We start from the raw sequence: 15,103 nt of genomic DNA, 5'->3' as shown, positions 1-15,103 counted from the left end.
CTCGAGCTTGAGAAGAGCTGTGGAGGAGCTGGTGAAGATCTGAAATGATTCGGTGAAGAAGTGTCGAAGACAACGCTCGCCTGCGGCTCAAATACGACTCAACGGTCGGATCCCGATCGATTCGATTTTTCCCAATCGATCGGGGAGGCTTTGGATCGATCCACGGATCGATCCAGAGCGCCTCTGTGCTCTGGAAAAAATGCCTGGATCGATCCATGGATCGATCCAGCGCTTATCGCGCGAAGCAGCAGCGTCCCAATCGATCCACTGATCGATTGAGACCTCTGGATCGATCAACTGATCGATCCAGAGGCTTTATGTTCGCTGGGAAAGATCTGGATCGATCCACTGATCGATCCAGAGCCTGGATCGATCCACGGATCGATCCAGCACTTGGTTTTTGCCCAAAACCAAGTCCCAAATCTCTCAAACCAACATCCGGTCAACCTTAACCTGTTGGTACGTCATGCCTAGCATCTAGTCACTCCCTTGACCTGCTAGGACTCCCTCACCAAGTGTCCGGTCAATCCCTTTGACCCACTTGGACTTTTATTTCATGCCAAGTATCCGGTCACTCTCTTAACCTACTTAAACTTTCACCTAGCTTCACTCACTAGGGTTTTCAATCTGCCTAGCTTCACTCACTAGGTCTTTCACCTGGCTTCACTCACCAGGATTTTCCTTCCGCCTGGCTTCACTCACTAGGACTTTCACCTGCATTGTCCATGTGTCTACATGTATTGTCAAACATCAAAACTATGACCAAGACTCAAGCTTGGTCAAAACAGTCAACCTTGACCTAAGGGATATTGCACCAACAAAATTAACCAGCTGTCTAACCAATTAGGTACTAACTAACTATCAGAAGATAGTAGCTTTCACTTGGTTAGTCAGATTAAGTTGATTATAAGCAGCCAGTGTTTTGACTTGACTGATAAACTTAATCTGATTAATGTCTGATTTGTATTTAACGTCCAGACTTACGCCATCAGCTCAGTGTGTCGGGTCTCCCCGGCAGCTCGTAACTCGGCAACCTCTCGCCGTATGTCCCGATGAAAATCAGAGTTCTCCTGCTGGAGACTCGCCATAGCTCTCTCTAGTTCGGTCATACGGTCGGCTAGAGTGCGGGGAGCGTGACGTGGTGCTCGAGCTGGGGGTGGTGATGGAGCCGGTGCGACTTCCTCTGGAAACAGTGCAAGCTTGAACTCGTCCACCTGTGCGTCTGGATCGGGCTGGTGTTGTGCCCCCCTCCGCCAAGACATAGTCCCGTCATCCCTATCTATGTGGATACCAGCTAGGGAGAAGTTCCGAGCTGCTATAACATCGAACTCGGTCATATAGGCAATGTCTCCTCTAGTGACATCAATGTGCAATGAGGACATATAGGCTGTCAGAATGTGACAGAATGGCATGTGGACTCGTCTATCAGTCACGTATCCAGCCGAGTAGATAATGGTGGAGAAGATATGTAGGTTGATGTCAATATCTAACCTATGACTCAGGGCATAGAGTAAAAATGAATGGAATGGACGCATCACAGCGATGTCCCGAGTAGTCAGTGGTAAAATGCAAAAGACTAATGCCCTATAAAGAGCGTAGTTCTGGACTCGAAGTTCTACCGACCTAAACTGGGTCACAGTGGGATCTCGCTCTCCCCCAAAAAAATATGAATAAATCGTATCGAGAGTAATATGTGAGTAGGGATCTCCGAATGGTAGATCCCTGGGAGGATAGCACAAAAAAGAACAAGTAGATGGACGTAACTCTAAAAACTCTCGGATAGTCGTAGGGGAAAATGTGATATCAGTACCCGCTGCCCTAGTGGTATAGGTGAGATCGTCTACTTTCACTAGGTTATTGCAAAATTCAGCACACAGACTTATGTTTACTGGACTGGTACATTCGACAAGGTTCTTTAAGTTATACTGGTTTATAACCTCTATAGCGGAGGGACATGAACCTAGAAAGAACGATCTATCTATGCAGGTAGTCCTAATGGCCTTATAAACAGTTGACTCAAACTTAATCCTTAGTTCATCTATGGGAAACCTAGGGTCAGTGCTAGCATTAGAGGGTCCAGCACCAGTATTTATTCGTTTCCTACTGTATATATAAAAAAAATATTCTAAGAAAAAATGAGAAGACAAATTCTAATAAATTTTTAGAGAGGGGAAGAAGTTTTACCGAGGAGCCATCGACAAATATAGATCTGACAACCTCGGTTGAATCGCAGCAGCGTCTTCACCGCAAGAAAAATTTGATTTAAAATACTCTCGCACTGAGGTTCGGAGTGAACCTTGGCAAAAGTGAAGTTTTTGTGGGGCAAGGGTTGGGGGCGCCTGCTGCCCCTTATTTATAGGGAGCTCCGGGCGCCTGGAGCCATTCCGGGCGCCCGGAGTTGATTTTAGGTGGGGTGCCCGGATTCCCTCCCGGGCGCCCCGGAAGTGAATACCAGGGGCACCCCCCCCTTAAAATTAAGTTTTTAAAATTAAAATTCAAGTTTTAGAGTTCAAATTTTGAAATTAATTTTTAAGTTTAAAATTTAAAATTTTGAAATAATTTTTAAGTTTAAAATTTTGAAATAATTTTTAAGTTTTAAACTTAAAATTTTGAAATAATTTTTAAATTTAAAGTTAAAATTTTGAAATAATTTTTAAGTTTAAGATTGAAATAATTTTTAAGTTTTAAAGTTAAAATTTTGAAATAATTTTTAAGTTTTAAAATTAAAATTTTGAAGTTAATTTTTAAGTTTAAAATTAAAATTTTGAAGTTAATTTTGAAGTTAATTTTTAAGTTTAAAATTAAAATTTTGAAATAATTTTTAAGTTTTAAAGTTAAAATTTTGAAATAATTTTTAAGTTTTAAAATTAAAATTTTGAAGTTAATTTTTAAGTTTAAAATTAAAATTTTGGAATAATTTTTAAGTTTTAAAATTAAAATTTTGAAGTAATTTTTAGGTTTTAAAATTAAAATTTTGAAATAATTTTTAAGTTTTAAAATTAAAATTTTGAAGTAATTTTTAAGTTTTAAAATTAAAATTTTGAAGCCTTATTCATCTCACCCGATCTATATTATCAATCAGGGAATCCTATGATTTTGTGAGATGAAATTTGATTTTTAATTATGGAGTTTTGGTTTAACTTGTGTTAGATTCAGATTTAGCTTTGGTCTCCACAAATAGGCAATCTTCGGATAAACTTCTAAGCTTGGTGAGTCACATGGACGTCATTAGAAGTAACCAACCTTTCGAGGTTTTTCGAATAGTCCTATCCACGGAGCTTAGTACTAAATCTTGGTTTAACTGGTTAGGATTCATTTAAGGGTAGGTTCGGTCAGTTCCACTTGGCCAAATGCACCAGATCGAAACCATATCTTTCTAGACATGCGATGCCCAAGCTTCCCTAACATACTATCATCCAAAAACTTCACCAGTACCATGATTCAAGTTAAACTTGGTCTCTTTTTAACTAATCCTAATTACCCTGCCGGGTTAGTTAATTTTGGAGGTGCAAGCTGTTGGTGCAACATCCCTCAGGTCAAGGTTGACCTGGTTGACCAAGCTGAGTCTTGGTTTGAGTTTAGATGTTTGACAATAAGAAATTGATTGTAGAAGAGTCAAGTAGGTCAAGGTTGACCGGATACTTGACTGGGAAGTCCTAACTGGGATGTTAGGTAGAATGGAAGTCCTGGTGAGTGAAGCCAGAAAGAAGGAAAGTCCTAGTGAGTGAAGCTAGGCAGATGGAAAACCCTAGTGAGTGAAGCTAGGTGAAAGTCCTGGTGAGTGAAGCCAGGTGAAAGCCCTAGTGAGTGAAGCTAGGCAGATGGAAAACCCTAGTGAGTGAAACTAGGTGAAAGTCCTGGTAAGTGAAGCCAGGCAAGGGAAAATCCAGATGGATCAAGGATGATCGGACATCTGGTGTTGGGTAGTCCAAGTAGGTCAAAGGATTGACTGGATACTTGGCACGAGGAAATACGGATAGGTCAAAGGGATTGACCAGACATCTGATGGAAGTCCAAGTAGGTCAAAGGGAGTGACTAGATACTTGGCATGAATAGAAAAGTCCAAGTGGGTCAAAGGAATTGACCAGACACTTGGTGGAAAGTCCTAGTAGGTCAAAGGAGTGACCAGATGCTAGGCATGGTGTAGCAACAGGTCAAGATTGACCGGGTGTTGGTTTGGTAGGCTTGGGACTTAGTTTTGGGCAAAAACCAAGTACTGGATCGATCAGTGGATCGATCCAAGCCTTTCCTAGCGAACAGAGAGCCTCTGGATCGATCCGTGGATCGATCCAGATGTCCCAATCGATCAGTGGATCGATTGGGACGCAGCTGCTTCGCGCGATAAGGGCTGGATCGATCCAGGCATTTTTTCCCAGAGCACAGAGGCGCTCTGGATCGATCCGTGGATCGATCCAAAGCCTCCCCGATCGATTGGGAACTTTCGAATCGATCGGGATCCGACCGTTGGCGTCGATAAAGGCCGCAGGCGCACGATTCCTTCGGCATCTCTTCTCCGATTCACTCCAGATCTCTCGCCAGCTCCTCCTTAGCACTCACAAAGCTCAGATCGTCAGTTCTTGGAAGATCTTGGAAGTTCTCCAAGTCAAGAGGCGGATCAAAGCCAAGAAGAGAAGCTAGGGTTAGGGTTTATACTCATTATAAGCTTGTAAGCTTGTATTTCTTGTATCCTTTCCCTCTCTTCTTGTATTGAGTCTTGTAGGGCTTCTCCACCCTTGGTAGTTACCATAAAGGAGAGTTTTATTTAGTGGAGGGTGTGTGTGTTGGTGTGGATCCTTGGATTAGTCACCTCTTGTGAGGTGGATACCAAGTAAACCAACCGTGTTAGCGTTGTGTGATTGTTTCTTTGTATTTCCGCTGCACATCTGTGAAGAAACAAGCAACGCCGAGCAACGAGCGAACGCGACGAGCTATTCACCCCCCCCCCCCTCTAGCTACTTTTGGTCCTAACACAAGCTATTCTGGAGCCTCCCCCTGAATTATTGACCTTTAATTTAAATTTTCGTTTTAGGTTTGTGTCTGTTTCTTTTATAATTATAATTAACTTGGTGATAGTTTAAATTTTGTTGAGTTTTAAATTTTGAATTTTTCGATTTAGGTTTGTATTTTGGTTTTTTTTATTTGGTTTAATCGAGTTTATGTAATATACTTTTTCTTTAGGTATATAATATTGATTAAGTCCTACTTGCGTGGTCAGACACGCTTTTGAAACCCAAGCTTGATTAGTTGATTTGTATTGAGTTATTAATGATTTAAAAGTTTTATTTGAGTTCGACTTGTATCCGAGTCTGGTTTTATTATAACATGTTTTTTGATTGTTCAGGATTAAGTCAAGATTTTTTGATCTTGTCGTAAATTTTTCTAGCATTTCTTTTAAATTGTTAATATCATTTTTTAATGATAAATTCTCCTCCTCAAGTGTTAGATCTTGAGTTGGATTTGTATTTTTGATTTGTTCCTTAAGGTTTTGATTTTCCTCAAGAAGTGATTTGTTTTCATTTTGATTTTCCTCAGGAAATAATTCTAAAAAATTTTGTGTTTAAATTAAAATATACCTCATTCGAGCCTTCGGAAACGAGTACGGACTCGTGGCTTGTTTCGGGTTCAGACCCATCTTCATCTTCTGACTGTCTTCTGTTTCAGCTTCATGGGCCATCAGTGCGAGGTGGCTCTGATGTTTATGCTCTTCTTCCTCCGATTCGTCCGAGGAGTCGTCCCACGTTGCTTTGAGTGCCTTCTTTTTGGTTGGCTTCGGTTTGTCGAACTTCAGTTTTGGGCATTTGTTCTTGTAGTGTCCCTTTTTATTGCAGCCGAAGCAAGTCACGTTCTTTTGTTCTGAGGGAGAACTGATCTTTTGAAGGTCCTTTTTGCTGAAGCTCCTTTTTCTCCTGGTGAACATTTTTCTTACCAAGTTCACCAGGTGTTCTTCGTCTTCAGAGTCTTGGTCGGAATCTTCTTCAAATTCAGGCTTGCTTTTCTTTTCTTTGGAGGAACCTGCAAATAAAGCTATACCTTTCTCGGCTCCAGCATTAGTTTGTTCATGTAATTCTAATTCACAGAAAAACTCTTCTAATTTTAACTTAGAAAGATTTTTAGAAATTTTGTAGGCATCTACGATTGATGCCCAAAAACTATTACGTGGAAAAGCATTTAATGCGTACCTTATTAAGTCTCTATTTTCCATTTGGTGGCCTATCGCATGAAGCCCGTTGAGGATGTCCTTGATCCTCGCGTGGAGCTGATTCGTCGTTTCACCTTCTTGCATTTTTATATTAAGAATTTTATTCAAAAGCAGGTCTCGTTTTGTTACCTTGGCGTCGCTCGTTCCCTCGTGCAGCTCCACAGCTCTTTAGCATTTTTGTGTGGACCGACTCTGTTCAGTTCTTCTCTTGTTAATCCGCGCTGTAGAGTGTTGATCGCTTTATTTTCTGTTGACGCCTTTTTCTTCAAATCTGCTGTCCAGTCTTCAGGATCCAGTATATTCCCGGAGTTGTCCGCTGGAATTTTATAGGGTCTCGTAACTCTCATCCACTGGTCAAAGTCTGTTTTGAGGTAGACCTCCATGCGCTTCTTCCAGTACGGAAAATCATCCCCGTTGAAGAGTGGAGATCGTACTGTGCTGAATCCTTCTGTCTGAGACATTTTAGTCCTGCGCACAGAAGAAAGAAAAGAAAAACAAAAATCCCAAGACTTGGTCTTGGATTAGTAGTGCGGAAAAAATTATAGAAGTATCTAAATTGGTGTTGCACCAATTTAGATTTAATTGCAACGGGAAAAAAAAATCGTAAAACTGAAAACCGAAAAAAAAATAATTAATTTTTCACCCCCTGTCTGATTGGTGGTTGCACCAAATCAGAGCGGTACCTGCTCTGATACCACTTGTAGGACCGTGATCGTTCGATAGAGGGGGGGGTGAATATCGATTCGAAAACTCGAGTGTAAAAAGTACGCAGCGGAAAAGTAAATGAACACAGCTGATTTTACTTCGTTCGGAGCCTGTGACGACTCCTACTCGAAGGCCCGTGGTCCTTGACCACTTTCGTTGGGAAATCACTAGCAATTCGAATATGATCACAAAAAGAGTACAAGAAATGCTAATGAAACAAAGTGATACCGACAAGGAAATTAACCAAAGAAGAAGGAGCACTTTGTCGGAGCTTTGTTAGCGTCGTAGGAGCGTAGAGCAGCAGGGCAAGCAGTCGAAGAGTTCTCAGTTGTGTCTTAAGCTCCACCCCTGGGGCTTCTTTTATATGCTGCTCCGGGCGCCTGGATCCCTTCCGGGCGCCCTGGTGCGACGTGGCAAGTCCAGTCAGGATGTTCCACGTGGTGAGGCGACGCAGAGGATAAAAGTTGCCTCCGGGCGCCCGGACCACCTTTTTCCAGAGATTCCTTCTCCTGCAAAACAAGGTTAGTCCGAGGCAAAATATACCCTGCAACACATATTGTTAGCACAATTTATAAAGTATGAATTAACAGAAAAAGTATGACTTAGATTTCGTCTTTCCGAGACCGAAATATAGTCACGATCTCGACTTAGATATCCGAAATGGATCTAAGCCGGATCGACACCTAATGTTCCCTTCCCGGGAACGCGTCCTCGCAGTCACTCCCTTCCAGTGACTTACCTTTACTCACCTGCCAGACGTCCGGTCAGCCCTTCGACCCGTCTGGACTTCTCGCCAGCTATCCGGTCAGCCCATCGACCTAGCTGGACTTCTCGCCAAGCGTCCGGTCAGCCCGTCGACCCGCTTGGACTTCTCGTCAGCTATCCGGTTAGCCCGTCGACCTAGCTGGGCTTCGTGCCAGACATCCGGTCAGCCCATCGACCTGTCTGGACTTCTCCTGCACACTCGATCAAAGTGTCAGACAACAACAAAACTAACTTAACCCATTTGTCATTCATCAAAACCTAGGTTAGACCGTTAGTGCTACCCGCACCAACAGGAGGTGCTTCCCCTTTTTATCCTTTGGAGGCTCAAATGGATCTTTCAATACAACCCATTGATTCCAATCCATTTGGAACCAAGTTTCCAACCTCGTCCTCCTATAGTTGAATTCTTCTTTGTCATACGGAGGTGGAATTCGGATATCCCATCCGAGCGGTCTTTCAAACTCCATCTTCTTCCTCTAGCTTCTTGCTCTCTTGGCGGTTAGTCCGTAGAAGAGCGACCTCGCTCTGATACCAATTGTTGGGACCAATGTGCCCGCTAGAGGGGGTGAATAGCGTTTCGTCGCGCGCTCGTTGGTTGCGTCTTGATGATGATATACAACGGAAATAAAATACAAGACTCACACAATGCTAACAAGTAGATTTACTTGGTATCACCTCAAGAAGAGGTGACTAATCCAAGGATCCACACACGACACGCTCCTCTACTATGAAAACTCTTCTTCTCGGTCGCAGCCGAAGGCGGAGAAGCCTTGTATAAACTCTCACACACACAAACTCAAATACAAGAAGAAATTGTGAGAATACAAGTGAATACACCTTTCTTCTTGCTACTTGTTGTTGCCTCTTGAACCTTGGAGATGCTCTCTAAGTGCCTTCAAGAACTAGCGTGAATGCTGGAGAAATCGCCTTAGGGATCGGAGAAGAATCGCAGGAAAAAGCTCGCAAAGAACTGGCGAAGAAAACGCTCCGGCCAGGCTATATACAATGCTCCCAATCGATTGAAATCAACCCCAATCGATTGCCACGTCAGCTCTGCACAATCCCAACCGTCCATCACCTGCATCCTGCGCAACAGTCGAATCCCAATCGATTGACCAATCGATTGGGACAGTTTGAATCGATCGGTGGATCGATTCAGATGCTTTCTGTGTTCTCGCGATCGTGCGAGAGCTTCTGCTTCTCAATCGATTGCCCGATCGATTGGGAAGGCCTCTGTGCTCGCAACTCAGCTCCCAATCAATTGGGCCATTTTTTCCTTCACAGCACACTCCAATCGATCGGTTGATCGATTGGACCCTGGTTCAATCGATTGCCCAATCGATTGACCAGTCTGGACTTAACTCAATCTCAAGTCCAAAGTCTCCAACCCAACTCCCAGTCAACTGTAACCTATTGGGTCTCCATGCCTAGCATTTGGCCACACCCGACCAACCTCGAACTAGCCTTCTAGACTCCTCCATCAGCCTTGCGTCCCTCGAATATCTCCCCATCCTTCACGCCTTGCCTTCAGGAGCTTTCTTCAGCCTTATCCTAGTTGTCTGGTCTTCCTTGCCAAGTTAGACTAAGACTTATCTTGCCAAGACCATATACTTGGACTTACACCCTTTGCCAAGATCACACTTGGATTTTCCAATTGCCTAGCTCCTCACCAGGACTTTCTCCTTTGCCAAGATCACACTTGGACTTTCCAACTGGCTGACTTTTCACCAGGACTTTCCACTTGCCTGCCTCCTCACCAGGACTTTCCAATTGCCTGCCTCCTCACCAAGACTTTCTCCTGCCTAACTCCTCACTAGGACTTTCCTGTTGCCTGGCTCCTCACCAGGACTTTCCCTTGCCTAGCTCCTCACTAGGACTTTCCCGTTACCTGGCTCCTCACCAGGACTTTCTCCTGCCTAGCTCCTCACTAGGACTTTCTAAATGTCTGACATCCAGTTTGGACTTTCCCAATCAAGTCTCTTGTCAACCTTGACCTGCTTGACTTATATTCTCATCAACCTGGTTAACCCTTTGACCATCTCCATAATCGAACGATTGCTCCAGCAATCTCCTTATATTGTCAAACATCAAAACTCAAATCATGACTAAAGCTTGACTCAACTCAAGTTTAATTAAATTGATCAATCTTAACTTAGGGAAATTGCCCCCAACAGACTAATGGTGTTATCAATCGAGATTATTTAATTCTATAATCAACTGAGTTAATCGATTTTATTCGATTTGGTTTGTTAAATTTTGATAATAAAGCTCAGCAAATTTGATTTGTCTAAAAAAATCAGTTTAACCATTTTTTATTTGTTCTGTTTGATTTTAAAACGATAGTTTATCCTTATAAAAGAATAATGTAAATAATAAATAAATACCAGGGACAGAGATTAAATCAATAATTCTTTAAAAATAATATTAAGAACGAAAGAATAAAGTAATATTTAAAACATCCTGGCAAAAGATTTATCTTATCATTTTTTTTCTAAAAGCAAATATAATATTTTTATTATGCTGTATAACTTTTTAATTTTAATAATTTAATAATTTGTTTGTTTCCAAATTTATATATTATGAAATACATCAGTCTTCACATATTCTTATATAAAATTATAATCACTATAAATGATTTACACAAGATAAAATTAATCTAAGTACAAAGATAAAATTATCAAAAAGTCAATCTGCTAGATCAACATCCATCTATATACACGTTGTATCTCTCTATTTATACCACAACAATTCTATTTCAATTATCTCACATCTCTTCTTCAATTATCTCACATCTCTTCCTCTTCTTCATGGCTTCTAGTTGCTGCTGCCTTCAATGGCTCCTCTTCGTCCAAGCCCTTCTCGTTGTAGCCGCCTCCTCTGATTCCTGCCACTTCCCGGCTATCTTCAATTTCGGTGACTCTAACTCTGACACTGGTGGGCTGTCGGCCGCCTTTGGGGCAGCCCCGCCGTCCCACGGCGAGTCCTTCTTTGGCAAGCCGGCAGGTCGGTACTGCGATGGCCGCCTCCTCATCGATTTTATCGGTATGTTCATTCGTTTATATCAATCTCAATTATGGCAATTGATAGGCTTCCACCATCTCACCTGCAAAACTATAATATTATTGTAGCGAGCAGCCTAGGCCTCCCGTTCCTTAGTGCCTACCTCAACTCTATCGGCACCAACTTCTCTCATGGTGCGAACTTCGCCACGGCGGGGTCGACGATCAGGCAGCCTTACGCCACACTGACCCAGTCCGGCTTCAGCCCCATCTCCATGGACGTCCAGACTTGGGAATTCTCCCAGTTCAAGTCTCGCTCCCAAGCACTTATCCAGCAAGGTACACAATACCAACTTCTCTCATGGTGCGAACTTCGCCACGGCGGGGTCGACGATCAGGCAGCCTTACGCCACACTGACCCAGTCCGGCTTCAGCCCCATCTCCATGGACGTCCAGACTTGGGAATTCTCCCAGTTCAAGTCTCGCTCCCAAGCACTTATCCAGCAAGGTACACAATACCAACTTCTCTCATGGTGCGAACTTCGCCACGGCGGGGTCGACGATCAGGCAGCCTTACGCCACACTGACCCAGTCCGGCTTCAGCCCCATCTCCATGGACGTCCAGACTTGGGAATTCTCCCAGTTCAAGTCTCGCTCCCAAGCACTTATCCAGCAAGGTACACAATAATACTAAAAATTCTTTATTTATTGGTTAATACAAAACTTAATCACTTGTTCATTAACTCCATAATCCAATTCATATATTGTATTTAACCTTCTTTTTATGAAATTGACGCATTCTCTTGCATTGCAGATCTAGAATCAACTCACTAATATATGAATTCATAATACATAAATTAAATTATCGTTTGTGTGTAGGATTGTTTAAGGATCAACTGCCGAAGGAAGAGTACTTCTCCCAAGCTCTATACACGATCGACATTGGCCAAAATGATCTCACAGAAGGTTACTTTAGAAATTGGACCACCGACGAAGTCAAATCGGTCATTCCTGATATCTTGGACAAGTTTGTTCTTGCCATTCAGGTGGATTTAATTTTTAGATATTTTGTAATTCGTTTGTTTTCAAGATATCAATTCTAATGGTAAGGAGTGTTTTGTTTTGTCCGTTTTTGTTTGGGTGTTTGTAGAGCATTTACTGGGAGGGAGGGAGGTACTTTTGGATTCACAACACCGGGCCTTTTGGCTGCCTCCCTTATGTTTTGGACCGGCTCACCCTTAAAGCGCCAGAGGTGGACCGATTTGGCTGTGGGGCTCCCTTCAACCATGTGGCCCAGCTCTTCAACCAAAAGCTAAATAAGACTTTGAGTCAATTGAGGAAGGATCTCCCGTTCGGCGTCTTCACCTATGTAGATATTTACTCGATCAAGCACGAGCTCCTAAGCCATGCACACCAGCATGGTATATAAGAATTACATTTAAACCATAAATTCTAAATTTTAAACTCTTATAAATATGATTTTTTTTTTGTAGGATTTGAGTTGCCACTTGTAGCGTGTTGTGGGCATGGAGGAAAGTACAACTACAATATAAATATCGGATGCGGATCGACAATGACAAAAAATGGAAAAGAGGTGATGGTTGGAAAGGCTTGTCAGAATCCATCAAAGAGGATCATTTGGGACGGAGTTCACTACACTGACACCGCCAACAAATGGATCTTTCAACAAATTGTGAATGGAAAATTTTCTGATCCACCTGTTCCTTTACGGTTGGCTTGCAAAGTGAAGGCATAATGAACCACTTACATTAGGTTTTAATTTATTGATTTTGAATTTTAGTCGATTTTGTTAGGGAGCTTGATAATTAATAAATTGCTAATTACATTTATTTTTATTAGAAGTGAAGTTTGATTCCTGTAACTTTAGTATAAACATTCTTCAGATCTTGTGATGGTTAAAGCATACATAATCTCGCCTGATCTTAATTGTCTACTATTAAAATCAAATAAATAAAATCGATAAAAAAATTAATTAATTTAATCGGTAATCAAATTAACTGATTTTAAAAAAATAAAATATTATAGTTTTTTTAATAAAAACTTAATCAGTTTAATAAAAAATTAAAAAATCTTAATATTTTTATTATTATTATTTAATTATAAAATAGTTTAATTGATTTTAAAATTTAAAATCATAGAATAGATTTAATCAAAATAATTGATATTAAAAATAAATTGAATAAATTGAATCAAATTTTTTGAATTATTCATTGAGTCAGTTATTCTTATTTCTAATGCTAAATGTAAATTAGTTAAAATAATTAATGAACTGTTTATCATAATTGAAAATGATAAATTTTGACACTATGAAAATAAATGGTAAACTTTTGCACTTTCTAAAGAAATTTCAAATTAAATTTGAACTTTAGCAAGAAAGTAATTCTTATTTTATAATTTGGTGATGACTTGGCCTCTGGAGGCACAATACAATGGTAAGAAATATGCTAATTTATCTAGAATATATGAGTACAAGATTAAGCCATAAAATAATAAAATATGCATAAAATATGAACGGAAAATGTATTCTGGTCCAGGGGGCGCCCTCGGATGGGACGCGGCTCTAATTGTCGCGACCCGGAAGAGTAGATGACTCTGATCAGGCTGGATCTGACAGTGAGGAGCCGAGCGCAGCACGGCATTGGAAGACGATATGCAGTCCGGGATAAGATACCAACACGCAGATCGGGAGGTACTAGCGGCACGCAAACCGGGACACGAAATCAACACCGACCGGGAAATGAGATCGGCACGCAGGCCGGGAGGTACTTAGCGGCACGCATGCCGGGACACGAGATCGGTACGCAGACCAAGACATGAGATGGACACATAAGTCAAGATATAGCACACAACCAGACCAAAACATATCAAAGACGGAGCGCGATCAAATCAAAGCCCAGGGCAGCAAAAGCTAGGAGGCTGGAACACATGGGAATTGGGACATGGTTAGATCGGCTACAACGGCGGCAGGAGCCAGATCTATGCTGGAGGCGGTGGAACCACATCGATGTAGGGAACGACTATAACGAACGTAGGGGAAAAGTGGTCGTAGCGATGGACCGCAGTGTCGGCAGCGACTCGACATCTACGGCTGCAGTGGGAAGAAAGGAAGAGGACAGTGGGCGGACAACATGTGGTAGCTGCTGGCCAGGAAGGCTGCGACACATGGAGGTTGCTGCCGGCGAGAAAGGAAGTGGCATCGGCGTGCATATAACGACGACGTCGCGAGTAGGAGGGAGAGAAGAGCGCCGACGACGAGGGAGGAGAGGAGGCGGAGAGGCCGGTGGCTGGTGGCGATGGTGCGAGGAGAACCGAGGACCGGCGGCTGTGCTGGCCGCAGGAAGAGAGGAGGAGGAGGCGATCGTCACTGGTGTTGCGAGGAGAAGGAAGAGGAGAGGAGGAGGTGTTGTTGCCAGCTGTTGCGAAGGCAGCTCTCCGTTCGTCGCGGCGATGAGGCTGATCCAGTGGTGACTGCGGCGCAACAAAAGGAAGAACATTCCTCTTGCTTGTGTTGTTGTCTAGGTACGGGATAGAGAGAGAAAGGAGAAGAGAGGGTGGCCGGCGACCGGCCAGGAACGGGAGGCTGAGAGGAAGAAGCTGCTGGCAGCTGGCCCCAACGAACGAAGCAGCCCCCCTTCATTTGCTGTGAACAATGCCCTAAAAAGGGTTCCTACAGTAAATTGACTAAAATACTCCTCCCTCTTCTCCTTATTTCTGTTGGTGCAATCATGCCCTAAAAGTTTCAATGTATTGACAATTATTTAAGTTTAGGTTAATACGTTGGATTTAACATACATTGTGAGTTTGCAGGAGGAGTTTCTTGCAGGTCGGAAGACTAGATGCAAGAGAAGTCCAAGAAGGTCGAGGAGGACTGGATTCTTGGCAAAAGGAAGTTCTTGCAGGTCAGAAGACCAGATGCAAGGCAAGAGAAGTCCAAGAAGGTCGGGGACTGGATTCTTGGCAAGAGAAGCTCCTGCAAGTTAGAAGAATGGATGTGTGTTAAGCCCACTATGTTTGTAAATCGATTCAGACATAACTGTGAGGTAGAATGCCTCTGAATCGATCAACCGATCGATCAGTAAGGTTCTGTGCAAAGCACAGAATCGTATTGAATCGATCAGCCGATCGATTCAAGGTATTGAATCGATCGGCCGATCGATCGGTGAACGATCTGTGCGAAGCACATATTCCTCCTGAATCGATCAGTCAATCGATTCAAGGTATTGAATCGATCGACCGATCGATCGATGAACAATCTGTGTGAAGCACAGATTCCTCCTAAATCGATCAGCCGATCGATTCAAGGTATTGAATCGATCAGCCGATCGATCGGTGAACGATCTGCGTGAAGCACAGATTCTTCCTGAATTGATCAGCCGATCGATTCAAGGTATTGAATCGATCGATCGATCGATTC

At 42.5% G+C, this 15,103-nt stretch overlaps 1 protein-coding gene across 1 annotated transcript; it reads left to right on the top strand.

The window, feature by feature from the left end:
- The first annotated feature begins 10,476 nt into the window (after nucleotides 1–10,476).
- LOC122048563 (GDSL esterase/lipase At3g26430-like) lies at nucleotides 10,477–12,424 on the top strand. The gene is made up of 5 exons (XM_042610116.1): nucleotides 10,477–10,711; nucleotides 10,798–11,007; nucleotides 11,548–11,714; nucleotides 11,819–12,089; nucleotides 12,162–12,424. The coding sequence occupies exons 1-5, from the start codon at nucleotides 10,477–10,479 to the stop codon at nucleotides 12,422–12,424; spliced, it is 1,146 nt and encodes a 381-aa protein (XP_042466050.1).
- The last annotated feature ends 2,679 nt before the right edge of the window (nucleotides 12,425–15,103 follow it).

The sequence above is a fragment of the Zingiber officinale genome, chromosome 2B (genome assembly GCF_018446385.1).
Source record: "Zingiber officinale cultivar Zhangliang chromosome 2B, Zo_v1.1, whole genome shotgun sequence".
NCBI classification, from domain to species: domain Eukaryota; kingdom Viridiplantae; phylum Streptophyta; class Magnoliopsida; order Zingiberales; family Zingiberaceae; genus Zingiber; species Zingiber officinale.
The sequence above is the reverse complement of the archived record's forward strand: the minus strand, read 5'-3'. Positions and strand labels throughout refer to the sequence as shown.

What these genes read in the sequence shown, in the direction of transcription:
- LOC122048563 (XM_042610116.1), top strand. Translation starts at nt 10,477, where the DNA reads ATGGCTTCTAGTTGCTGCTGCCTTCAATGGCTCCTCTTCGTCCAAGCC. An exon ending in CCTCCTCATCGATTTTATCG is followed by an intron (nt 10,712 to 10,797) that starts GTATGTTCATTC and finishes ATATTATTGTAG; the next exon opens with CGAGCAGCCTAGGCCTCCCG. An exon ending in CCAAGCACTTATCCAGCAAG is followed by an intron (nt 11,008 to 11,547) that starts GTACACAATACC and finishes GTTTGTGTGTAG; the next exon opens with GATTGTTTAAGGATCAACTG.